At 51.7% G+C, this 24,387-nt stretch overlaps 1 protein-coding gene and 1 long non-coding RNA gene across 3 annotated transcripts; both read right to left on the bottom strand.

Annotated features, from left to right (window-relative positions):
• Positions 1–379: 379 nt before the first annotated feature.
• Positions 380–5,400, bottom strand: HOXB9 (homeobox B9). Its single transcript, XM_090291340.1, has 2 exons — positions 4,853–5,400; positions 380–2,235 (listed from the first exon to the last, which is right to left on the bottom strand). The coding sequence occupies exons 1-2, from the start codon at positions 5,367–5,369 to the stop codon at positions 2,000–2,002; spliced, it is 753 nt and encodes a 250-aa protein (XP_090147466.1). The 5' UTR covers positions 5,370–5,400; the 3' UTR covers positions 380–1,999.
• A 6,945-nt stretch (positions 5,401–12,345) lies between these two features.
• LOC149998299 (uncharacterized) lies at positions 12,346–24,166 on the bottom strand. 2 transcript variants are annotated; one of them, XR_016514085.1, is made up of 4 exons: positions 24,028–24,166; positions 16,050–16,123; positions 15,011–15,164; positions 12,346–12,711 (listed from the first exon to the last, which is right to left on the bottom strand). It is a non-coding gene; the product is annotated as an uncharacterized LOC149998299 (long non-coding RNA). The 2 variants fall into 2 exon arrangements; XR_016514086.1 differs by lacking the exon at positions 12,346–12,711 and adding an exon at positions 13,075–13,399.
• Positions 24,167–24,387: the final 221 nt, after the last annotated feature.

Below are 24,387 nucleotides of genomic sequence, written 5' to 3'. Positions count from 1 at the left end.
TCTCCTAACTGCTCATCTTCCCTTTCCTCCCCCTCCAAGCTCCCAGCTCTCCTGTTGGAAGGCTCTTGCTCAATTTAAGCAGTGGTTTTGGGTCCCTGGGTCCAGAACACCTTTCAGGTCCACCAGGAAACCTGCCCTGCAAGGTCTAAGGAGAAACTTCTTGGGCACAGCGGTTTCTCTCTTTTTTTTCCAAACTACCCTCTTGAAACTAGGATCTCTACCATTGGCTAGGTGAGGAGAGCCCACACAGAATAAGACACAGAAGAAATTTGTTTTCTAGAGTGTTATATATTTTTGTTGTTTTTCTTGTTTTTTTCTTCCAAAAACAATCCGAGCTATAGACCCCTTACCCTCCCCACTCCCACCCACCACCCTCCCATATAAGCGACAACTGAAGACAGGCGAGACAATCACCCCCAAAGAAATCACAAAACACAGCACAATTTCACAACAGCCACCGACAAAGCCAAAAAGTTCTACTGAAATATCCCCTTGCAGGGGCGGGAGATGCAGAAGCAAGAATCCATGGAATTGAAAGGGATTGGAGAGGTGGGGGAGCAGGGGGCAGAAGGGAAACAGAGAGTCAGCTCCGCTTGATGCTTAGGTGCTGTTCCCCCTCTTTCCTTTGCACGCGGGGACTGTTCCCCAGAAGCGTGCGCTCAGCAACCATGCAAATCACCATCCAGGCCCGTGTCGCGGGAAGCAAAGATTGGCGCTAGGGCCGATCTCGTTCTGCGCTGGGGCGGGCAGCTGCCAAGCCAGGGGTTCCTCCGAACGGATGGCCATGAGCAGGATGGGGAGGATGGCGCCTAACACCGCTCACTGGAGGCTTTGCCTTCCGTCCTCCACACCTTACCCAGGAAGGGAGCTCGGGAATCTATTCTCAATAAATTCTCCATGAGACTCTGCTGCCCTGGCTCTCCTGCCTACGGTAGGGTTGACCTAGCAGAGGATGGAGGGTAAAGGGGTTTTCTACAAGGTGAGGCTTGACTCGCTGGTGCAGGGTGGATTTGACCAAACAGATAATTACAGAGCCGGGAGGATGCGGATGAATGCAGGGCCCGGTGGAGAGCAAGAGAAGCTAGAGTCTCAGTCAAGCGGGGCACCGATGAACAGATGGACAACATTGTCAAGGCTTACGACCCACGATTTGACCTCCTTTTGTTGGAAGGAGAGAAAAACAACATGCAGAACTAAACATTTCCTGCAACAAAATATGTATGCGGAATACCTTCATAAAACCTAAGATACCTTCATTAGACCACCGCTGCCTTTCCATGCCCTATCTAGCCCACCCACTTGGGGGCTGAGTTTATCTCCTTTGCTCTTGGTTAGGGCGGGGTAGATTGGAGGGTTCTGTGGGGGTGCTATTGGGATATTCAGCCCTTCAAGCTGCAGTGCCTCATTCAGGAGTGTGTCTCTAGACATCTTGCTATATAGTTGCATCAGGAATAGAATCATGCCTGATGATCTGCTGGCTGTTCTAACAGATTTGAGATGCAATGGTCTGCACTTGGGAGATCACTTCATTTGAGTATTAGCTGTGAACTTCCCCCGTGATTGCTGTGGGCTCCAGGCTTTATAGATGTGGGCATCTGTTGGGCTGTGTGCAGTTGGATTGCCCCTGGGTGACTGGGATAGGTGTAGGGGGAAGCAGGCAGGCTGGAAGCTGGGAGCTGGGGCTCCCTAGAAAAATTAGAGGGGATTGCTAGGGGCTGGACTAGAGTCTTTCTTTCCTTGTGGCCCATCCTCTTCTTAGGAACCAACTACACCTATCTTCTAAATTAACAAAACTTTCTCCTGAGGCCCAGGGAGAAGAGGGTGGGTAAGAGCAAAGGAAAGGAGAGAGGCTCTAGATTGCAGGAAAGGACTTTGAAGAGAAAGACTCCCTTCCCCACTCACTTGAATATATCCCAGACAGCACTGGCTTTGCAGCCACCACTTATAAATAAGCGTGAGATGGGAAAGGGGTGAGAAGTGTGTGTATAGGGGAGAATCTTTACTCTTTGCCCTGTTCCTTATTCATTTTCTTCATTTTCATCCGACGGTTCTGAAACCAGATTTTGACTTGTCTCTCACTCAGATTGAGGAGTCTGGCCACTTCGTGCCTACGGTCCCTGGTGAGGTACATATTGAACAGAAACTCCTTCTCTAGCTCCAGCGTCTGGTATTTGGTGTAGGGACAGCGCTTTTTCCGGGAAGAGCGAGCGTGCAGCCAGTTGGCAGAAGGGTTGGCTGAAAGAGAAGCAGTGATAGAATCAAAGAAAGGAAGGGGGAGGGGGATGAAGGGCCCTCCAGTTCTCCTTCCAAGAGGGCACACCCCTGGTTTCCCCTTCCCATCCTGTACTGGAGAAAGGGGCACCTGGGCCTTCAGGTTCCCAGGAAGGGCCCCAGCAAAGGGCCGTGAGTTGCTATGAATATCTCCAACTAAGAGGCTATTTGGACAGGAGGGAGTCAACCATGTGCCAGGCTGCTCAGCACTTCCAGAGCTTTGCCTGCCTTGGGTCCTCTTTCAGTCTCTTTCTGCACTTGTGTCCAAAATGCTTAGGACTCAGGTCAGAGTTCAGCACGGTGAACCCCTTCCAGTACCACCACTCTAACTAGGGGTGGCTGACCTGAATGGTCCTGGCTCTAGGTCTGGGAGCTGAGAGAGAGATTGGGCTAGGGGAGAGCAGCTTCTGTTCAGCCACAGCCAAGAAACCACTTAGCCCTTCAGTCCAACCCCGGGACACTGCTTTGGTCACAAGCTCAAGTCTCTGGGCCACATGGCAGCAGGCATGTGTGTCTGTGTAGATATCATGCCCCACCACCACCACATACCACAAACATGGGTCTGCACTGAGAGACGCAAACATCCAACACACTCTGATTCACAAGCAACCCAATTGCAACCATTTATCAACTCCAGTCTGTGGACAAGGGAGCGCCAGGCGCTCCCAGATAACTTATGGTTGCAATAGTCTCTCCTTTTCCACTTCTGCTCAGCTCACAGTTTGTTTAAAGCAAGTTCAGGGAAATTGGGAGGCAAGATTGCTCCAGTCCCATTGTGGGGAGCCATGGATAATGTGGGGGTAACAGAAAGCCATTCACAGCAAACCTAACTCCAATTGGCTCCATGTGGTGAAGGGGAACAGAGAAAAGGGTAATTGAGTGGAAGACGGGGGCATGGAAAAAAAATATGTACTCCTTACTGTCTTTCTTCCTACCTTGGAACTCAGAAAAGTTGCCAAATAAAGCAGAGTTATTAAAAATAATAGCCACCCTCTGCTAGATTCATTCTCTCCAAATACAAAAGCCCTGAATATATTATTTTAAAAATAATCTGGTTCATCCTACTCTGAGTAGCATGTCCTACCAATTTGCAGCGCTATTTCCTTAATGTGATTGCCTGTGATGGGACCCACATTCACATTAAATATGAAAGAGGAAAAAACTGTTAATAATTGATTCTAACCAAACTACTGCCTTGCAATAATGGGTTTTCCAGGCAGTTTGGAGTTTGGGGCATGGGGGGCGGGTGTCTGTTTGGGTGTGAGCAAAGAGGGTTTGGGAAGAATCAGTATTACTCAGATGCTGGCTCTTGTTATTCAAACTGACTGGTGGTACCCCACAGGGATCTCAGGGGAGTGGGCAGTAGGGATGCCCTAAAGGGCCTGTGCACCACTCTGTTGGTGGGAAATCTGGCCAGGCAAGCAGAGAGTTAAAAAATCTGATCTCCACTCTCCAAAAAGAGTAAGAGGTGAGGACTTTTCCCCACCAGCCTGAGGGTTATTGGTTAGGGTTAAGAGCCCCCAACCAAGTTGCTCTTTTCAACCTTAAGAACAAAATATATGAGACTCACCACCACTACCCTCAGCCAGCAGCACCTCCAGGAAATTAGCCAGACTTGGGTTCCTGGTGGAGGTACTTCTGGAGGAAGGGGCGATGATGTGAAACTACCGTAGGAGAGTACAGTTCTCCATCTCTCCGCTAGCCTCTTTCCCGCATCCTTACTCTCCCCAGGGTTCCTTTGGGAATCTCTCCTCCCCGCTGGCTGTCCGCCCCAAAGTTAGGACGCGATTCCCGACTTCCTTCTAGGCAGGCAGCACCGGCCGGGGCTAGGGAGCCCTGTGGAGAGCAGCAGGGTGCTGCAGAAAAGGAAGCCGCAACCCAGCAGTGGATGCCAAGGATTGGGGGGGGGGGGAGGCCGAGGGAAGGCTCCAGGGAGGGGCCGGCACATCCGAGGAGGGGGCTCAGTCACCCGGCCCTGGGCTTCCCCGCCCCTCCGGGGTGCCGGCTGCCCTGCCGACCCTGAGCCGCTACTGCGCGAGATCTGCTAGGCTCAATCTTCCACCAAGCTGTTGCATCGCAAATAAAATCCTAATGAGCCCCCTCCCACTTCCCCTTGGCCAGCTTTTACGGTCTGCGCGTGTCGCGCGGAGCTCTGCCAGCCACGCGGGCCCGGGCAGCCCCGTGCGCTCCCGCCTTTGCCCGCGCAGGCACTCCGCCTCGCTGGCTGCCTCCCCGGCTGCGCCGGCTCCTCTCCCGGCCGGCCATCGTCAGCCTCTTCCCGAGCTTTCAGCCAGGTCTCCGGTAGTGTAGAGGAAGGGAGGCCGAGAGAGCAGCGAGTTGGTCGCTGCGTCCCAGTTCCCTCCAGGACTTGGCGTAGGGGGGGCGTCGCTCCTCCTGCGGCCTCGGGCTCCCTCCGGGGCACCCAGCTTGCTTCCTTCCTTCCGCCCTCTCCCCTCCTCCCCGCTCGCTCACCGGCCACCGCCGCCGTTTCCCTTCACATTGTCCGCAGTTTATTGCCTCTCCCCTCCCCTCCCCCTCGCCTGGCCCTCCGCCTGGGTATTCCTCACTTTTTATAACTTACTTTGATCCGGCCTCTCTTTGTCCTCGCTTCCTTCGCAAATTTTATTGTCCCCGAAGCTGGGTCTTTGATTAGACAGGACGGCCTCCCTGCCAGCCGAAGTTTCCAAACTGTACTCGGGCGTGCCCTGTTTGAGCAGCTCCCCCGGCGCGCCCAGCAGCGGCTCCGCCTTCACCGCCGCAGGGCCCTGTCCCGGAGCCACTTCGCCGCGCGGCGCGGGCTCCAGCCAGGTGCGGAGGTACCTGCTCTCAGCCGGCGGGACGCCCTGGGGCTGGATGTAGGGGTGGTAGACAGACGGCAGGCTTCCGGACGCGTGCGGGCTCAGCGGCGCCCAGGAGGCGCCGAACACCGGCGCTTTGGGCTGGAAGCTGCAGGAGGGGAACTCCAGGTGCTCCGCGTGGCCCGGCTGCCGGGGGCTCGCGTACTGGCCGGAAGGAAACTTGGCTGGAGGCGCGTCCTCACTCTCGTGACTTATGATCGAGTCGACATAATAGCTGCTAAGCGTCCCAGAAATGGACATTCTCAGACATTATCCGGGCGCTCGCAGGGGGAAGGGAAGCGCTCGCGCGGCGGCGCCCAAGCAGGGAGAGGTGGCACCCAGACCGGTGTGAGGGCTTTCGGACGTGACCCCCCCAGCCCCCCACCCTCCCACCCCCACCCCCTGCTCAACTTCTCAGCCAACAAAGTACAGTGGAGCAGCGCGGCTCGGCGCTCCTTGCAAAATGATTGGTCAAAGTTTTTCCGACTGCCTGATAAAGCGTCAGCTCCGACATAAATCAATCCGGCTAGGGGGCTGCGCTCTCTCTGTCATCCGTCCGCACCGCATTCCATATCGAGGATGGATTGTTTTATGCTGATGCAATGTGCTATCACGTCAGGGCTCGGGCGGCCACGTAACCTCAGCCGGAGCAGCCGGCCTCCCGGTCCCCCCGCCTTTTGCAGGAAGGGGGGGTAGTTCTCGACGTGGGGCGGCGGGGGCGGAGGAGGAGGAGGAGGGAAAGCAGCGGGCTGCCTCAGGGGGGACGCGGGCTGTGGAGCCCTCTCCCCAGGCGGGCCCGAGAGGGAGAGAGCCCCAGCCTGGGAGCAGCCCGAGGGGCCCACAGCATAATTAAAGAGGAAGTGGTCCTGTCCCCCCCCCACACACCTCCACTCCATCCCGCAGGCCCTCGTTTCCTCTTTTCTATCCCCTTGACACAAAATGTTTATTAAACAACTGCGCAGCAGCAATCCGCTGGAGATGATGGGGAAGAGAAGTTGGGAATTTTTTTAAACATTATCCTTTTTTGGACGGGGCTCTCTGTGGCTATTTGAGGAGGGGTAAGGGCCTGGGAACTTCTCCTAACCCCTCAGTAGCTGAGAGAGGAGAGAGGATAATATAAGGGGGTGAATGTCCAAAAATCCTGTCCTAAAATTTAACTGTCCTAAGATTAGAACCTGCATGAGTTTAAAGGGATTCTTCTGGCCCTGGAAAGTTGAGCCTCTGAGTTTAATACAACTAACCAAAGATCCTTTAAATTTTCTAGGCCTCTCTCTGGCCCTGGCCAAAGGGAAGTATGGGGGTGAGGGGGACACAGCCATTTCTCCTTTCCTCCACTGAATAACAGGCCAGGGCCTTACAATTGCCCAGATGGGGGAGCTGAACGTGACAAAGGATTAAGGGAACGTCTAAGGTGTCAGCAGAGCAGAGGTGTTGGAAGGGGTCCAGAGTTATCTCCTCTTCTACCCAGTGAGGATGGAGCCTTTCACCTCTCCTGTCCCGCTCCTTTCACCTGACACTGTCGCTCTGAAAGATTTCCAAATACCGCTGTTGAGCACCAGCATAGACAGTGAGTCTGTGGGGTCAGGCTCCTGCTCATCCGCTGCCTTCCCTCCTGCGACTCTGTCGACTCTCGCTGGAGCTTCCAAAACCCCGTTTCGTTGTTATCAATTCTGCGAGCCCTGAGCTCCGATTCCCACCCCTGCCCCCGTCCCAGCCACTGACTGGTTTCCTGGCTCATCTTCCAGCCTCTGCTCTCCCAGTTTCTGCCCTGCGTGCAGTCATTTCTTGTGGTGTGGGCGCTCGGGGAGGGTGTCCCCTGTACAGACCCGATTCTCCTCGGGTTGTGTTTAGGGGCAGGCTAGAGCAGATTTTCTCAGCATTCTCCGACTCTGGGTCCTTATAAAATAAGCTGCCCCCAGCCCCATTATTTTAACAAAAGCGGGGCCATTCTAATTTGAGGTTTTATCTTTTTGGCCATTTACTCCTCTGTTGTGCAGAAGGCTGCAGATCACCTCCCCACATGCACACCCTCCCACCCGCTTTTCTTTCCAAATGAAGCCATCTCGTGTCATTACGTGTGAAATACGAGGGTGAAGCGCCATATTTCTTCACATTATGGCGATTTCAAAATGATTTTTTAAAGATCAATGCAGGCGCCCAGCCGCCCCCCTCCTTTTCTACCCCAGCTCTCTGAGGGCGAGAGCTCAGCATATCCAGAACCAAACAGTGGACAAATCCGGAACTGGACAGCTGGAAGATCTGCTTCTTCCATGGGACCCAAGTACGGAGACAAAAAAAAAAACATACAAATTCTTCTAAGTAGCGGTAGGATGCTTGGGAAAGTCAAGGGAGCTATCGGACTCGCCAGAGAGAAAGCTGGGCACAGTTTTAAGGCAAAACACCTGTTCTCAATTTGCCAGATGTATGGTGTCTGTTGTTGGCTTTACCTGCAATATATTCTTCAGGAAAAAAATCTCTCCTGCCATAAATAATGGTGTTATGAAGCATGACGGCTGAGTATATGGCTTTCTGCAATATATAAATTAGGGTCCAAAAGGACACGTGGACTATGATCAGGGACTTTTTTTTTAATTTATGAAAAAGTTGTTCTTAAGACCCAAGCTGTGCAACCACTGAACTCTGACTGCAGCCCTCTGGTTGCTATTCCCCATCCTGGATTTGTCGCTCAAGAGAGAAGTCAAGCCATTTAGTTTAGGGGAGAAGTTAGAGGAAGATCATTTGGGTCATGGCTGCTGCCCTACAAGTGTGGAGTGTCCCAGCAGGCAGGGTTCAGGTTGTAGGTTGTCCTTAACCCCTGGTGGCTCCTGGGTATTGAATAAGGAGGGGACCCAGACCTCCTTTCTGAGGCCAGAGCTTAGCCTTAGCTCACAAAGAAGCTGGAGGATAGGAACAATTTCAAAATGACAGGCTTTGAGGGTCTCGGTCTTCTCAGGAGAGGTGACTCTAAAAGGAAAAGAATAAACTAGCACCAAGCCCTGGAGTCTCGCACCTCAGCTGATCTCCCTCCAGGTGGGGACTCTATGCATCAAACAGTGAGTCCCAGGCAGAGAGGTTTTTCTAGAAAACACTGTTGCTCAATATTGGAGCTCAACTTCAGTTCAGGCAAATGATTAAATGGTTGGCTGAGAAGGAGTCCCTTGTTTGGGTGTCTGAGGGCCTGTGACCCCCCCCCCAAAAAAAGAAAAACCCTTGCTTTTTCTTCTAGACAATGGTACCTGCCATGGCTGAGAGAGGCAAACGGGATTGCAGCCTCTGGAGCCCAGTTTCTAAAGATGCTTAATAGAGGGGTGGCTTGAGTGGGGGTCACTTTGTCCTGAGAGAGCAAACTGCTCCCCACCCCACCGCCAAATCCTAAAGAGAAAGAAGGAAAACCCTGCCGTCCCTCCAAGCTTCTTGCCATTCCCTGCACAGGAGCCGTCCTGAAAACAGCTGGGACCAGTATCTGGTAGCTCCGGGAAGAGCAGGAAGGGTACAGCTGCAGCCCCTGGCCACACTGGAGCCCAGAGCACTGATGAGTGAGGCCGAGGTGGGGAGCACGGAGGCCAACCCTGGTCAGGACCAGCCGGTGAGTGCCTAGATTTAGGAGTGGCTTTTAGAAAGGTCCTTCTCATTAAGAAAAGAGAGAAAATTTAGACAGAGGGAAAAATGGAAGAAAAAAGAAAGAAAAGACAAAAACAATAAATGAGAAAAGGGAAAAAGTTTGTTTTTAATTGATAAACTAAGATGAAATGTATGCATGCTGTGTTTGAATAGATGTGTAGATCCTGTGCATATATTTCAAATCAATACTGAACCTAGCATGCAAATGTGCTGTGCTCTATGCTATGTAATGAGTAAATCTGCCCAACCATAATACTGGATGTGCTTAAGCTTTCGTATATAAGATCTAGTGGTGTATACGTAGATGCGTGAATAACCCCTGTGAATTATGTAGGTTTGTGATTTTACTCATATAAGAATATCTATGATCCAAAAGCTTGTGTGTACATTTTTATAACCATCACACCCCTTATCAAAGGGCAAAAACTTGAGTATTTGGGTATTTGAATTGTGGCTATAAAACATTAACTGATTTGGAAGCTTGACTTGAAAATCCTCCTGTTGACTTGATATTGAAGCTAAACATATACCGTATTCTCAAACAAATGCATGTGACTTAAATTTGAATTCTTTTACAACTTCCTTCTAAAATATTTATCTGGAAGGGGAAGGAAATACCTCAAATTGTCTCAAGAGAAGTCATGAAATTTTGTGACTTTTTTGTCCAACCACAAAATCCTTTACTGCGTATCTTACCTAAAGCTGCAGGGACATTGTGCATCGTGGGATCCTTATTTCATAGTAGTGGTGGGGACCAGATGAAGGCACCATTACTTGTGCATGAGTGTGTTCCACGCAGTGTGAATCTGACCAGTGGGCAAAGATGAGTTTAATGTGAAAGCCCTCAGGTAACTGTGGAGGTCACACAAAAGCACGGCTGTGGGCAACGAAATTAGAAAAATCCCCCAGTCTATGTCCCCAAACACCCGGAGATACTTCCTCTGACCCAGGATCAGAGTCCATACCCATACTGGGAAAGGAGAAGTGGAGATAGTTGCTCCCCTAGGGAAGAAATTGAGATCCCCAGAACCTTCACCCTTTATACAAAACAGCCTCCAAAATGAATCACATCGAATCTGCGCACATGAATTCAAACCTCAGTGTTTCCACACCCTGCAAATGGGGATTTTAATTGTAAAGTAACGAAATCTTCTGCTCAACATCCCTTCCAAAATGTCCGAGATGAAGGGAAGGACTGAGAGGTCAGCGGCCCAGGCAGATCTCTGGAATCTCTTCTTACCAGCTCTCAGCCATCAGGGATCTGGAAGGTGGTGGGGGTGACTAACTCTTTGGAAGGGAGCATCCAGGAGGCCAAACGGGGTGGGCAGCAGGCGGGGCGGAAAGGAGTTGAGCAGGTAGAAGGTTATTACGGAATTGCTTCCATAAAACCTGTGGCTGTTGTAAAACTCTCTGCTTTCCAAAGACTTTATTTCCTCCTTTCTCTCTAACATCCCCCTTTTTTTCTTTTTACAGCACTGTTCCTGGGAGGGGGTGGCCAAAGAACGCAAGGGATGGAAGACACTGAGGCTCCGAGTGTCTGTGCAGGTTTGTGAGAGGTCCAGGGAGAAGCAAGGTAAGGCAGCAGGACACTCCAGACTATCTTCACCCAGACTGGAGGACACGAAATATCAGGAAGGAGACAGTGTTGTGGGTCTTTGCTCACCAGGACAGTGGGTTGAAGGTGCATTTCCCCTGGGCTGGGAGTGGGTCTCCCAAGGGCCCCTCCACCCTAGCAGAGGCTCCCTGTTCAGAGACACACCCCCCCTTTACCCTCCAAGTCAGCCTGGCGCCAGAGCCCCATCCGGTTGGGCCCCTTTCCACATTTCCTCTGCCTCAAGGGGTGGGGGGAAGTTTGGGAACAAAAGTTAGCTTATGCTTTGGACCATCCCACGCCTTCCGTCAGCACTTGTAGTTATTCCTTTCCTGGGCAGAGAGCCAGGAACCTGGGGAGGGCTGGGGTCAACAAGGGTATCACAGCTTTGCCCCTACTCCACCCCTCTTCTCCATCTCTTGAACGAACTGTCCAACAGCCTCAGCTCCCCAATAGCCTACAAGTCAGGCATCTCTCCCAGGGGTTGGCCTTCAACACCTACATAAACCTGCAGCCCAGACCAAGGGTCTGTGGGGATGCTTTGACCTCTCAGTGGGGAAGGGGCCAACTGTGGGATTGGGAAAAGGACTTAAAAAAAAAAAAAAAAACCCACCTCTGTCCCACTAGGGGGCCCTAAGAAGGACCCTGGAGGCCTAGAGCTAAAACTGCAAGGAATCCTGATGTTTCTCTTTCAGAATGGGCCACACTGAGCCCTCTTCAAGGACTGTAAGCTTCCTGTTAAGGTGGAGTCCTCTCCCCCAAAGAGTTACAAAGACCTCAAGGCTCCCTTTGTCTCTTGAAATCAAGCATTTGTCAAGTTGGGGAGACTTTCTTTGGAAAGTCTGAATGCAGAAAGGAGCCCAAGACACCAAGGAAGGAAGCTTGAAGCCCCAATTATCATCCTTGCGCGCTGCAGAACAGCCCAGCAAGATGTTTTTTGATGCCTTTCTCTCTCTCCCAACACACAATTTTTAAAAATACAGAAGCGGGGAGAGACCCCAGATCTCTTCTCTGGGGAACTTACTGGCTGCTCCTGGTCAAGGGACCTCAGATCTCTTCACCGTTTTGCACAAGTCCTGCCTCTGCTTCACTCCCCACACCCCACCCCTCCAGCTCAGCGGGGAGCAGTAACTGCCGTGAGTCCGGTGGTTTAATGTCGTTGTGTTCACAAATCCAGGCCCAACAACATGAAACTACCTAATTCACTCAGCAGTTCCAGTTCACGCTCTGGGTCAAAGGCTCACTGGGGGCAGGCCCCTGCAGCCATTTTGTGGGCCAAAACAGCTGGCCGGCTAACTATGTTCATTTCCCTCTACCTTTTCCCTAACAGAACCCAGTTGCTAGTAAACATATCCAAAGAACTGAAGGAAGGACCCCAGGCAAAACCGTTCTGGAGCTGGTCCTAGCAGCTCAGATTCCAGGAACTTTTGCTCTCTTCCAGGAGGCCTGGCCAGAGGGGCCATAGGCCCAGCCCCAGACCTGGGTCAGGCCTGTGGATGGACCTACCTGTTTGGTCATCGCCTCTTAGCCTCTGTTTATGCAGCTGGAGGTCTTCACAGGTGAAACGATCTCTCAACTTCAAACTGATCAAGGTGCGGCTGTGCTTACCATCTGGCTAATCTGACTAACGCTTATATTCCAGGGTCACCCAGACTAGCTCTGAGAGGCCAAATCTTCAAGCCCTACATGGAGCCCCAGCTTTAAGGCGGGGATATGGACAGGAGAGAAGGAGTCCTGAGAAAATGCTGGTGGGAGAGAGACACGTTAAAACAATGTGAGAAAGTATCAGGAAGACCAGGGAGCAAACAGAAGAACGTGACTGGAAGAGAAAGCGGGTTGAACTGAACAGTCGCTGTGAAGTCACCCTGCTGGAAATGTCCGAGGGCCCTGGCTCTGCCGAGGCGGAGCTGTCCCAGGTAAGACAATCTATTCCGAATTCACAAATGAAACCGGCAGGCTGAGGACTCAAATGAAAACGCAGGGAACAGATTTGCTTCTTTCTTCCTTGGCTTCCGGCCCTGACTGAAGCCCTTACTGCCACCTCCAGACACCCGCATCATCACAGGTGCACACACGCACCGCGCACGCGGTCCACGACCGCGCTGGCCGAGGCGGCCGACTTACCTGGAGGCCGCTGTGGCGCAGGGTGGAGGCAGCCGTCGGAAGGAGCGAAAGGTGCGAGCATTCGTGTCCTGTCCAGCCCGGTTCCCTCCCGCCCTCGCCCCGGAGGCGAGCGTCCGAGTGGCCACGTGTCCGGCGGGGAAGTCCTAGGGAGCGAAGAAGTCTGCCTGGCCGCCCGCTCCCCCTCCCGGGTGTAAATCTTGGGCACCGGAAATACAATAAAACTTCACCGTGTTGATGAACTTCAAATGGTTTACATCCCCTCAAGTTCTGAAAAGAAAGACGGCCGGGGGGCGGGTTAAAAGGCAGGGGAAACAAATTTACGAGCCGCAAAAGCTCCTGCCTCGGGTCCCCCCACTTTTTTTTTTTTTCTTTTTGCCAAAGCAGTCTTTGCGTGGAGAGAAGCAGCCCTGCCCCTGCCCCCGGGCTTTGCTCCAGCCGTCCCTGCTGCCAGGCCTGCCCTTCTCTCCGAGGAGCCGCCGCGCCGGCCAGGGCCGACCCCGGCGACCATGCAGCCAGGACTGGACGCCACCGCCTGAACAACAGTCCCCGAGCCCCCGTGCACATCACTGGCTCGGCTCACCAGCCCAGAGGAGACGCTGCATCTTCGCCAAAGCAGTTAAGACGCCCTGGCCCTGCCAACCACACCCTGAACCTCTATGCTTTGCATCTGTCTGCTGAAAGCTGGGTTTTTGTTTTGTTTTGTTTTGTTTTGTCTTGTTTTTTCTTTTTCTCTCTTCGTCTCCAGCCGCCAGACCCTTGCCCTGCGCCCGCCCTTTACTTCCAGGTACTTAAGAGAAGAGACGAGTGGGTCAGAAGGTCTGAGCGGGCAGGGGCTTCTAAAGGAGAAACCGAGAGGCCGTCTTCGGGCAAGTAGCAGTGACGGCCTGCTCTGAGTAGTGTCCAAATTAGCCTCTGCCGCGCTCTGCCACCGGCTCCTCTGCGGCTCCTAAAAAGCCTCAAGATCAAACAAAAACAACCACTACCTGGAACTTCACAACCCTCTCCATAGTTCCTTCCTGCTCCGGACCGTTCGGTTTTTACCTAACTTGGTGGATTCTGCATTTGGAATCGCTGTTAGGCCATCGTGAACCAAACGTAGGAAAAACCCCTTTGCACCTTGGGTTCCGGCTAAATGGGAGTGAAGTTATGGATTGTCTCAGTTTGCCTGCTGGAGGGGACTGGTAAGGTGCACTTCTGAGTGGGAGAGCAAAGGAATTGGATCACACCTCACAGTTATTCACCAACAAAATACCAAAGGTCTAAGAGGCTCTGGAGGGCTAAGATGAGCTCAGGCCCCGGTCGGGCTTGGGTACAAAACTGGGGCCCAGCTGCAGACTCAGGTGGGTGTTTGGTGCCCAGTGGGCACCTTCCTTCCACAGACGCACAATTGCGGCCCTCCGTGCCCCCTCCTTCCAAGAAAGGGTGCCAAAGCATGGCTGGGGATTTCTTTTTAAGTGGGTAAAATGTGGAACGGGCAGGGAAAATACTAGGCTGTGGTCTACAGTTCCTGAATTTTCTGAAAGGCTGACTCTAATGCAGGCAGTCTCACTCTGCTGCAGGTAGGGGGGTGCCCACTGGCCCCTTACTTGCACCAAGAAGGAGGAAAAGGGGGAACTCTTTAACAGCTGGAGGACAAGAAGTAGCTTGTTTCCATTCTAACATTTATATTCCAGCATATGCATGGAGAGGCCCCTCCTCATTACTTGCCCGAACTTCCTCATTTCGCACTTTATTGTGCGATATTTTTATTAAAAATACTGTGAGGGCAGCCACGGGCAGTCACCTTCCTGTCAGAATACCTGTGCACACACACGTTTTGCATACACTTTTCAGGGACTTTGTGGCATTCCCAGAACCCAGAACATGGATTCCAGTTTTTAAAAAATCTCTGCATGGGGCCAAACAGCACCTCAAACCCATTCCCACGGACCTACGCCAGCCTTCTCATTCCGAGGTCGCCTGGCCCCAAATGGTCAGCACAGACACCCACCAACAGGGGCGCTAGCGCCACCAAGCCCCTCCTGCGTGTCACTGGTACACTAGTTCAGCTGACGGCTACTCAGTGAGTAAAGACCACTTATGCATTGTTTCTTTTCGCCCTCAAAAGTTTCCTGAATACTTTTCCAAAAGCATATCAATCTCCAAATTATTCAGAGAACTGGAAATGTAGATAACCATGATGTAAGATTTAGGGCAACTTTTCCCCACTCCCTTTCCTCCGTGAAGATAAAGCAGAGTTGTATAGCACAACTGGAGGGGGCTGGACAATTTGAATGGTGAGAGAAGGCAGTTTAGACATAGATTGCAGAACACAGGGTCCTCAAAGAAACTGAAATTAGCACTTTTTTCCACTTAGTAAGAGCCACAAGAATAAATATTTCTGGCCTTCCTGGTACTTCTTAGGATTCGTTGGTGGGGGCGGGAGGGTCTCAGAGAAGTCAGAGATGCCGGAAGCCACGTCCCTGAGATCTGGGGTGGAATTTTTTTTTTTGCCTCCCAATTTTTGAAAAGGGCTGGAGCACCAGCTCTGTGGTCGCTGACGGGTGAGGCTGAGGCCACGGCTGACCTCTAGGCGGCGCCCTGGCGTTGAATATGCGCTGAACAAGCAAGATCTTCGCGCAGCTCTGTATCCCACGCGGGGGTGAAGGGGCCGGTTCCCGAAGACGGACGCACTGAGCTTGGCCTGGGGCTGGCCGCTGGCGCGTTGCCTTTGGCGCCCTCTGCCAAGCGAAAGAAACACAAATGACTGAGGGCTGGGAAAGGAACCGACAGCTACTCATGCTCCATCTGCTCCCCATCCCCTACCCCCATCTTGACTCCAGGGAGCCTTCCATAGCCCAAATATCCTTTGATCTCCACAGTAGCCAGCTCAAGGACAGTGCCAGAATACTCAACCCCCACTCCTAACTTGCAAAAGAAGACACTGAGGTCCGAAGAAATAAAGTGGTTAACCAATTAGAGCAGCTATTAAACGGTGAAGCAGGACTGAAGGATGTATTCTCTACTCAAATGAAATGTTCTTAGCCTCAAATTATGACGACCTTAGCAACAATGTCTTTCTTGTAAGCAAAATTCATTTCCAGAAAGGCAGCCTTTATGGATTGTCTGCATTGGAATTTTAGGGGTTTCTGGGTCTAGATTTGGAGGAGCATAAGGGAGCATGCAGGAGCCTCTCAGCTAGGATTGGGATCCAGGACAAGTCTGGCCCACTCCCTTCAAGGAGTCCAGCTCAACGTTTATAACCTTCCCAGCTGTGTGTGATTGTGGGCAAGTGCCTTAGGCCCTCAAAGGCCCAGATAAAAAAGAACTATAAGACTAGATGTTGTGAGGTTTGAATACTTTATAAAAGAGGCTCTGATGACTAAGAGAAGGTGTTGACTATATGACTGTCCCATAAACCAAAAAGAGAAAGTCATTTAGGGCAGGCAGTGGGGTCACTCTCTTGGCTCCAATGGAGCCTGTGAATTGCAGGGTAGGGTAAGAAAAAAGAAACCTTTTTCTGTACCCAGCCCCCCTAAGTCTGAGCTCAGAGACATCCAGAATCTGAGAAGCATGGTGTAGGAGAAACTGGGTTCCCTCTTTCCCTTTCCCTTAGGAAAAGATACCTTTTTTATACTTCACAGCCCTCTTCAAGAAGTTTATCCGAAGTTGTTCTCAGGACAGTGGTCCCAGACAAACCCTGCAGGGAAGGAAGGGAAGAAAAGGGGCTAGAGGACCACTGGGGTCTGGGGCAGCAAAGGCATTTGCCTGCCATGGTAGACTAGGGTGCAGTGCCTGCCTAGGTCTGTGGCCCAGAAGGTGTGCCTTTGCTAGCTAGGCAGGGGCCCTCCCAGGTGCCTAATTACCAAGTGCACATCTGGAGCACCTATGCCCTACCCAGCCTAGGGCACACTCTTCCCAGGGCTGAGTGATAAAAGACTCTGGAGACAAGATAAAATCAAGTCTGTGTGTGTCAGCATTCCTGTGTATGAGAATGTGTGCCTGAGTATGTGTGTGATTGCCCAATGGATTCACAAAAGTTGGGGGGGTTGAGTGCGGAATGGAGCAACATCAGGTGAATTCAACTGCAAACATACTGTCAGCCTCATTATCCGCCCATTTCAAGGGAAAGCATTTGGGGCTCAGAATTAACCAGTTTAATTGCATTGTTTCTTTGTTCACTTCAGGGCAGGAGAAATTATCTGAGTTCTATTAAAGCATTCCATATTTCAAAAACTTTGAGCTTTCACTGTCAATTTTATTTCCATCCCTGTTATATACCTCTTGAGCATTCAGACCTGCCAGTATCACGTCAACATTCTTACACAAACATACACAGGCTTCATGCCTGGAAAAGTAACTCAGCTTCTGCATTTGCAAAATCTGGATATCTCTGCTCATAGGATCGTAATAAGGATTAATTAATGTACAATGTGTCCAGGGTTTAGCACAATGCCAAATGAACAGGGAGCATTTAGTAAATTGTAACTATTAATAACAAGGAAGAGGAGGAAGAAGCTTGCTTTGTTCTCAGAGAGTCAGTCTGTGTTGGAGGGTGTGCCTCTCAGCCTGTATATGTATAATGCATTCTTTTGACTTAGAGCAATGTCCATAAAAGTGAGGTCACTTGAACCCCATGGCCTGTAACTCCTTCAATGAGGAACAGAGAATTGGGGCAATTATCTGGCTCATATCTCAAACTCCCTTTAGCCTGAAATATCTGGGTCTGGTGGGGAAAAGGTCTGGGGAGTAGTGGCATATTCTCGTCACAATTCTCAAATGAGCCTTTTCCTTTGCCAAAGTAGCCAGATCCTGCCTTAGAGAATGAGTAAGAAAGGAATAGGGGGGCCAGGAAGCTGGAATTAAAATAACACCTGAGGTCTTGCTTATTTCCTGGGCAGCCAGGAGGCCTTGGACCACTCCATGCATCAGCACCAGAGACTCCACAAACAGGTGTCTGACCTCTGCCGGCGGGGGGGTGGGGGGACTTTTATTCCATATTCAACAAGCATTTCCTGAGTGCCTACTGTGTGCAGAGCACTGGGTTAAGCTCCAGGGCTCCAGTGGGAGCTGCACCCTCCCCACCCCACCCCCGTTGTCAGAGAGCTGACTTGCAGCCAGTTAAAAGTCTCAGCCCCCAGAAAGGAATCCAGGGACCTCAGAAGGGGGAGGACCCTGCTGGGCAAGAACTTCTAGCCAATGACAGCCATTGCCTTTTCAGGGCCAAAGTCCTGGTGCAGAGTCTGAGAGCACCCCTCCCTGCCATTGTCTATCAACTCCACGGTGGAGATGGCCTTGGGGTGAATGGGTAAACAACTGACTAGAGGCTTCCGACCCTCATTTGAAGTTCCTGAATACCAATTAGCTTTCTTTAATTAGTAAATTAAGGAACAAATAAGCATATATTTTTTTCTGCTCTGATTAAAAGCATTTAGGTCAGGCATTCAAGGCCAAAATTATTCAGTTTGTTGTCCCAAGCAGAAAATTGTTTGATCATTTTTTAAAATTTTCAGTCAGGGTGCTGAATACTATTTGGCCAACTGTTGGCTTCTGGGCTGATAGGTGGTGGTCCTGCCAGCTCAGAGAGGGATAGCTAGAAATGGGTTGGGGTCTTTCCTACTGCAACCCATATTTGCTTGAAATATGTAGGCAACTGAGGATCAGCCAGGAGGGGTTATGTTTGGAGTGTGTGTGTCTGTGTGTGGTGGGGAGAGGATGCAATAAGCCAGATAATTTCCAGTTCCCTTAATTTGTCTGAACATAGTCCTAAAAAAAGGAAGTTTGTTCATATCACAGACCCCAAAAAACCCCAATTTTCTTCTGGAAGATCTAGCTTGGTCAATTCACAGGGCTGTGGGGAGAAGGTCAGGAAGCTTTCACTGGCTGGAGAGGGAGAGCTGCATCTAAATAAGCTCTAGCACTTGAGGCTGGGTGAAAGTAGGAGGTTATTAACACCCCTACCCTCTCTCCTCCCCTTTACCCTGGCTTGTTAGGGGCTACCTGTTGTTTGGCTCCTACAAGCAAGTTACAAAAATGTTATGGAAAAAATCCTTCCACTTTCAGCTCAGAGTTTGGTATCCCCCAGCCTCTAACCTTGTCTAAGTCCTTAGCGCATGAAGATTTGAAGTCTCTGAGAAAACTGAATAGATAGATTAGTAAGGATCCCAAAAGAACATTCTATTGTCTGGTTTCTACTTGTTTGGGTCACAGAAAAAATTATTTACAGGGTTATTGCTGGATAGTCTTCCCTTTCCAGGAGTCCCAGTATGGTTTTTATTCCCTGGGAGGCTGCCCAAGCCCAACTTCCCTCCAGCAGCTGGTCCCATCCCTGGCCAGTCCAAAATCAGCTTTCCCCACCAGAGCTCCTCCCACTTGCTTGAGCCCCCTAGTCCTGGGAAGGGAGGAAGGACTGACCCTCACTGGGAAACCAGATCCCACTAGTAGTGGTGTGAAGAAGAGTACTGCTGTGTAGCTGTTTTTAAAGGTGAAGGTTGGCCCAGGCTGGTGTGGCTTAGTGGTTTGAGCACCAGCCTATGAACTGAAAGGCTCCTGGTTTGATTTCCAGTTAGGGCACATGCCTGAGTTGCTGGCCAGGTCCTTATGGATGTTTCTGTCTCCCTCCCTTCCCCTCTTTCTAAAAATAAAATTTAAAAATATTTTTAAAAACCCCTGGGTTTTCCAGAGAACTTTTAAACAAACAAACAAACATATAAATAAACGTGAAGGTTGACATGACAAACACTGCGATAACACGGTGGGGTCGGAGTAGGGGAGTGAAGACCTACATTAACTGACCACATTTGGTCTCTGCATTTTCCAGACACCAGCTTCTTTGATAAATCCAAACAGGAGTTCTTAATCTGGGGTCCAAGGGGTCTGAAACCCTCTGAAATTGTGGGATTTGGTGAGTACTACGTAAGTGCATTTTCCCCTGGGGAAGTAGAAATCATCATTCTTCAGTTTAAAGCATCAGTGAGTGACCCAAAAACCTGAAGTACCTTTCATCCACCATACGCATACAGATATCACAAAGGTGATGCAGAGGGAGGTAACGAAACAGACTTGGGTATCCCACAAGATAAATTAAAAGAGAACTAACAATTGTGTATATCACAAAGTTGGATAGATACTGTCGCCCAGCCTTCCCAGGAACAATGGGCACCTGCTCACAGGTGCTGAAAACTCCAGGACTGAGACGAGGCAGCCCCAAATGCCCAACCTTGTGCACCCTTGTCCACACAGAGAAGGAGTGTACAAGGTCTCTAGGCCTCTAATCAAATGACATGGAGTTTTTCTCTACTGGGTCCTGGGTCACTCCTGCCTCTTGCCACTTTGTACTGAGCAGGTCCACACGGAAAGAGAACCCAAAGTTTCAGGGTCCGTTTTTCCCTGCAAATGCCCTTGCTCTTGGGGGTTGGAATAGGGGCATATTTCCCCGCATCTCTAGCTCTCTCAGCTCCAACCAACCCTGCGGTGCCTCTTCCGAGACCAGGAGCGGAACTGCCAGCCCAGGCCTCTCGCCGTGACCTTAGAGTTCTCTTGGTCTGCGTAGGGCACCGAAAAGGGCGCAAGAGACAGCAGGTAGACAGAAGCAGACACAAAGAAAGGGGTCCTCGACGGTGGTCAGAGAGAAAAAGAATGATAGAGAGTGAAGCGAAACAGCCCGACAGGAGGCGCGAGCTGGAGCGCCGCGAGCAGGTGGAGCGGCCAAAACCCGCGTGCTGAGAACGCAGGGCCCGCAGGGGCCGCTGACGCGCCCAGGCGCGTCTGGGCTTCTCATCTTCACCGGGAAGTTAATGGCCTCGTCAGCGCCCTCTTGTTCTAAACCTCCCATTTACAACTCCTCGGTCTCCTTAAGGCTCTCTGATTAATTAGGCGGTATGGGAGGATAGAAGTGCCCCTCCGCCGGGGGTCTGTCTGGATTTCGCTAGATCGTTAATTGTGGTAAGGAAGGGCGCGTCGCGAGGAGAATCCAGAGCCCAGGAATGCGGACAATTGGTGCTGGCGCCGGCAGCGGCTGAGGCCCAGAGACTAGAACCCCCTCTCCCTCGGAGCCAGACAGCGGAAAGAAGCTGCTTCCTTGGAAAGGGCGCCCCGACCAGCCTCTTCGGTCCCTGCCCGCCGCAGAGGCCCCGCGTGGGGGTAGGGGCTCTGTCAGCTGCTCCCTACGCTGGTGGCTGGATGGAGCCCTGTAACCCAGCCCATCTCTTTCGTTAGACAGCACAGCTTTCGAGTACAGGCCCTTGGCAGTGCGGTGTCGGAGAGGACACCTGTGTTAATGGCGATCTCCCTTCGCCTCTTAACTGCCGCTTCCTGACGCTTCGGCCGGATTTGAAAACCTCCTTTCTAATCCTTCTGCCAGGCTCCTGCCTCCGAAGGGCGCAAGCTTGTAGTTAGGTCCTCCAGGCTTCCAGGGCCCACCCTTGCGGCTGGGATGGAGGCATGCGGAGTCCCGAGTTACCCTGACCTTCCTCGGGAAGCCAACTTTGAAGCTTCGGCTCAACCACCTCCCGGCCTGGTGACCTTTCTGTCTTTCTGCCGCAGAGAGGAGGCAGTCGCGGAGCAGGGCAGCGACAAGCACAGAGATCCTCACTCTGCAACCCTCCGCGAGGCAAAGGTGCTGGTCTCCAGTGGAACATTTGGAGGTGCGTGCCATCGGGGACTGCCACGCTGGTCCAGCGCAAGGGAACCCTGAACTGGACTTTGAGATGGTCTGTGCTTTGCAAAGCACAGCCAGAATTGAGGACTGAAGGACTCAGAGGTCTCAAATCCCTCACCATCCCAACCCACGCGACCTGGACCCAGGGCAGTGACGAGGTCCTTCCCCGGAGTCGTGGAGTCATGGCGGGAGCTGCAAAGCAGTGACATCTGAGCCCTCAGAAGTAGCTTCATTCCATCTGGCCCACCCAGCCCAGGAGACCGGTCCCCGGGGACCACAGAGGAACAGACTGAGGAAGAGGTAAGGAGTTTACCAAGTAGAAATCTGGATCCTCTCTCTTTCATTGTGTTAGAGGATGAGGTCTCCAGATACTGACTTCCTCTCGATAAAGGAATTTGGGGTGCTCAAATGAGTCCTTGACTCATCCTTGTAGTCTGCACCATGGCACTGGCCTCTGCCATAAGTTTAAGGAGGAACTTCTCTGGATGGTGGAGGCTCCGGAGTTCACGGTTATTTTTCTCATTATTATTAATTAATTAATATCCAGTTTATTCCAGACCAAGCCCTCACCCTACTCCAGCTGAGATCCAGCCTTGAAAACTAGCCTGGGAGTACTTCAAAAGGGAGGGCTCAGATGGAGGCAACGCAGCCACCCCAAGATGGGCAATGGGATGGAGGGGGTGCTTTGGCTTTAATGATCCCTGCAAGCTACTAGCTTTTTGTTATTCCTTTAACTGGAGCTGAGGAGAGAGAGGAAGGGGATACGTGAGGATGGGAAGTGGGCTGAGTGAGGTGTACACTCAGGCATCTTCCTGAGGAAAAGGTTTGAGATTTGCAACCAACTTTCAGGCCGCAGTGTCTTTGCCCTTTGCTTCCCAGACAGTTGGAGAGTGAGTAGGAATACTTCCACTAGGTGTTTACACAGGCGGAGCAGGACCTGGTAAGCACCGCAGCAGCAGTCAAAGCGCAAAAAGTAGAGATCTACATGAACAATCATATTTGGTCTCAGCACTTTCCATACACAAACTCCTCTGATCAGTCCAAATAGAAGTTCTTAACTTGAGGTTCAATTTCCTGTGAAATTGTGGGATTTTTGTGGCTCTATAAGAAGCCTTGGTCATTTTCTGAGAAGCTCGGAAGAGGAAGGAAACAAGGAGACCTCAAGCCAACCCCATCCACACATTGCCGAATAGGATGGTGGAAATTTGCCCCCAAGGAGATAAATTCTCCCCACCGCTTTCAGTATGGCTTTGGCTGTCTAAGCAGATTGCAAATCTGGATGTTTTCAGGATTGTTTTTTCTTTCAGTTTTTTCTGCTTTTTTTGGCCCAGAATAGGCTCTGGGGCCCATGGGGCATCCAGACAGGAGAAGAACATGGACCTCCAGTTGTCTGATTCCCTGTGGAGCTGGGGTCAGGGCCAAGCCTGCCCTCACCCAAGACTCAGTAGGCAAGGGCTTGCTTGCTCCAGTGCGGTCAGCCCTGGGGATTTATTCCTCTGAGTCCAGGCCTGCTGGCCAGACCACAGACTCTCTTCACATCTGGCCATTTGAAGAATCACAGGAATTTTTTCTTCCTGTTTTTGAAAACTGCTGGAGCCCCACATTCTTAGTTCCTTTTAGAGAAGATGATACTACTGGATCTTGGGGTGAGGGAGGATTGTGGAATCTAATGGCCTCTCAGCCTTGCCCTGGCCTCCAAGGCTGTATGTTTCCACATTTAACATTTGTGGAACATGGGAAGTACATTGTGCACTGTTCTACTTTGGCAGGAGGGGTATATAGGTGAAAACATGAATTTCCTACCTGCTACCTTTATTACTGAGCACAACTGGGAGCACATAATTTCATGAATCCATTCCATATTTGTACAAATCCTCAATCTTTACACAGTGCTTAATATTCTGGGAGGCACAGCTGCCCTAATAAAGGAATGATCACTGACTCCTGGGGGTTACTGATTTCTGAGAGACCCCACCATACCCACCATGCAGTCCCATTAAGCCTGTTTCTCTATACATGCCTTTTCAAAGTCGATTCATTTTTGTATTGACCCAGCCCATACCGACGGAAACCCTTTCCCTACCTTTACCCCTCCCACGAACAACAGGACCCCCTACAAAACAAAACAAAACAAAACACTCACACACATACAAGCACAATTTTTGTGAGTTTCAAACAAGATGGCGGTTCTGGCATCCCTTTGGATTCAGATACCGCTTTCCCAGGCAGGAGGCTCCCTGAGCCCAGCACAGTCCAGAAGGCAAGGAGACTAGGTTGTCTCCCCTCAATGAAAGGTGGGTGAAAGCAAGAGAATCCCCAAGCATTCTCCCCCATCCCTTTCAGGGGAGTTGGTAGAGAGACCGCTGATTCTTCAGCTTGGAGGCCTGGAGGCTCCCGGCTGGATCCAGAGTTCCAGACCAATTTCTAATGTCCATGGAGAAAGAATAACTGTTAACCCTTTCTAAGCGACCCCCACCCATGAGGCTGCTCAGGGCAGCCGACCTTTGTCTCTCCGGCTACATTTGCTTGGAATTCAGGGTTTTGAGTGGAGACTGACTGGGCTGAGAGGGCCTGAGGCTGCACGCAGCATTCAGCACCTGGCTCTGGGGAGCCCAAGTTGTGGGAGAGAGATGGGAGGCGACCCTCTGCCCCTTCACACACCCTTGCTTGGGGAGGGAGAATCGGGTAGGAGCGAGCGCGGAAGGGGAGTCCGTGGCGTCGTGGCAGAGGGGGGCGCCCCAGGCCTAACCGGGGAGGCTGGATCGGCCTGTCTGGAGCTCAAGGTTAACTAGTGGCCCCGGATATCTCACGACCGCCGCGGCCATAAGTCCTCAATGCGCGGCCAGGGATTGCCCAGTCGCAGAGGGATCTTTCACGCTGGCGTTCTGATCTGCGTGGTCGCGGTCCCCAGCAGCGAGAGAAATGGCGGGGAGTGTCTCACCTACCTCTCCAAACCGTGGAGTCCTCTGCGCATCTTCATAGGCTGGGGAAACTCTGGGCGTTAGGCGCGACAGAGCCTAGGGACCGAGGAGATGGCGCTGGTGTCTAGGGGCTAGGCGACTTCAGGTCGCCGCTCCCAGCCCCAGCCCCAACCCCTGTGAGGCCTCTGGGCGCAGTGTCTAAGTCTGGGGCAGCAGCGCAGACGGCACTGGGGGCGCGAAAGCACTCCTGTGTCCTAGGTCCCCCTGGCGCCAGCGAAGGGGAGGTGTGTGTCCGGGGGAGGGGAGGAGGTGGAGGTCGAGTACAGGGCCCCAGCGGCGGATTGGCGCCAGCACCACCTTCCTCCACGTCCCGGGCGGGGCTTC

The sequence above is a fragment of the Furipterus horrens genome, unplaced genomic scaffold (genome assembly GCF_987537825.1).
Source record: "Furipterus horrens unplaced genomic scaffold, mFurHor1.1.pri manual_scaffold_11, whole genome shotgun sequence".
NCBI classification, from domain to species: Eukaryota; Metazoa; Chordata; class Mammalia; order Chiroptera; family Furipteridae; genus Furipterus; species Furipterus horrens.
The sequence above is the reverse complement of the archived record's forward strand: the minus strand, read 5'-3'. Positions and strand labels throughout refer to the sequence as shown.

Coding starts and splice junctions, on each gene's coding strand:
- HOXB9 (XM_090291340.1), bottom strand. CDS start 5,369: ATGTCCATTTCTGGGACGCTTAGCAGCTATTATGTCGACTCGATCATA. Junction 2,236..4,852: donor CAAAGAGAGGCCGGATCAAA/GTAAGTTATAAA, acceptor CTTCTCTTTCAG/CCAACCCTTCTGCCAACTGG.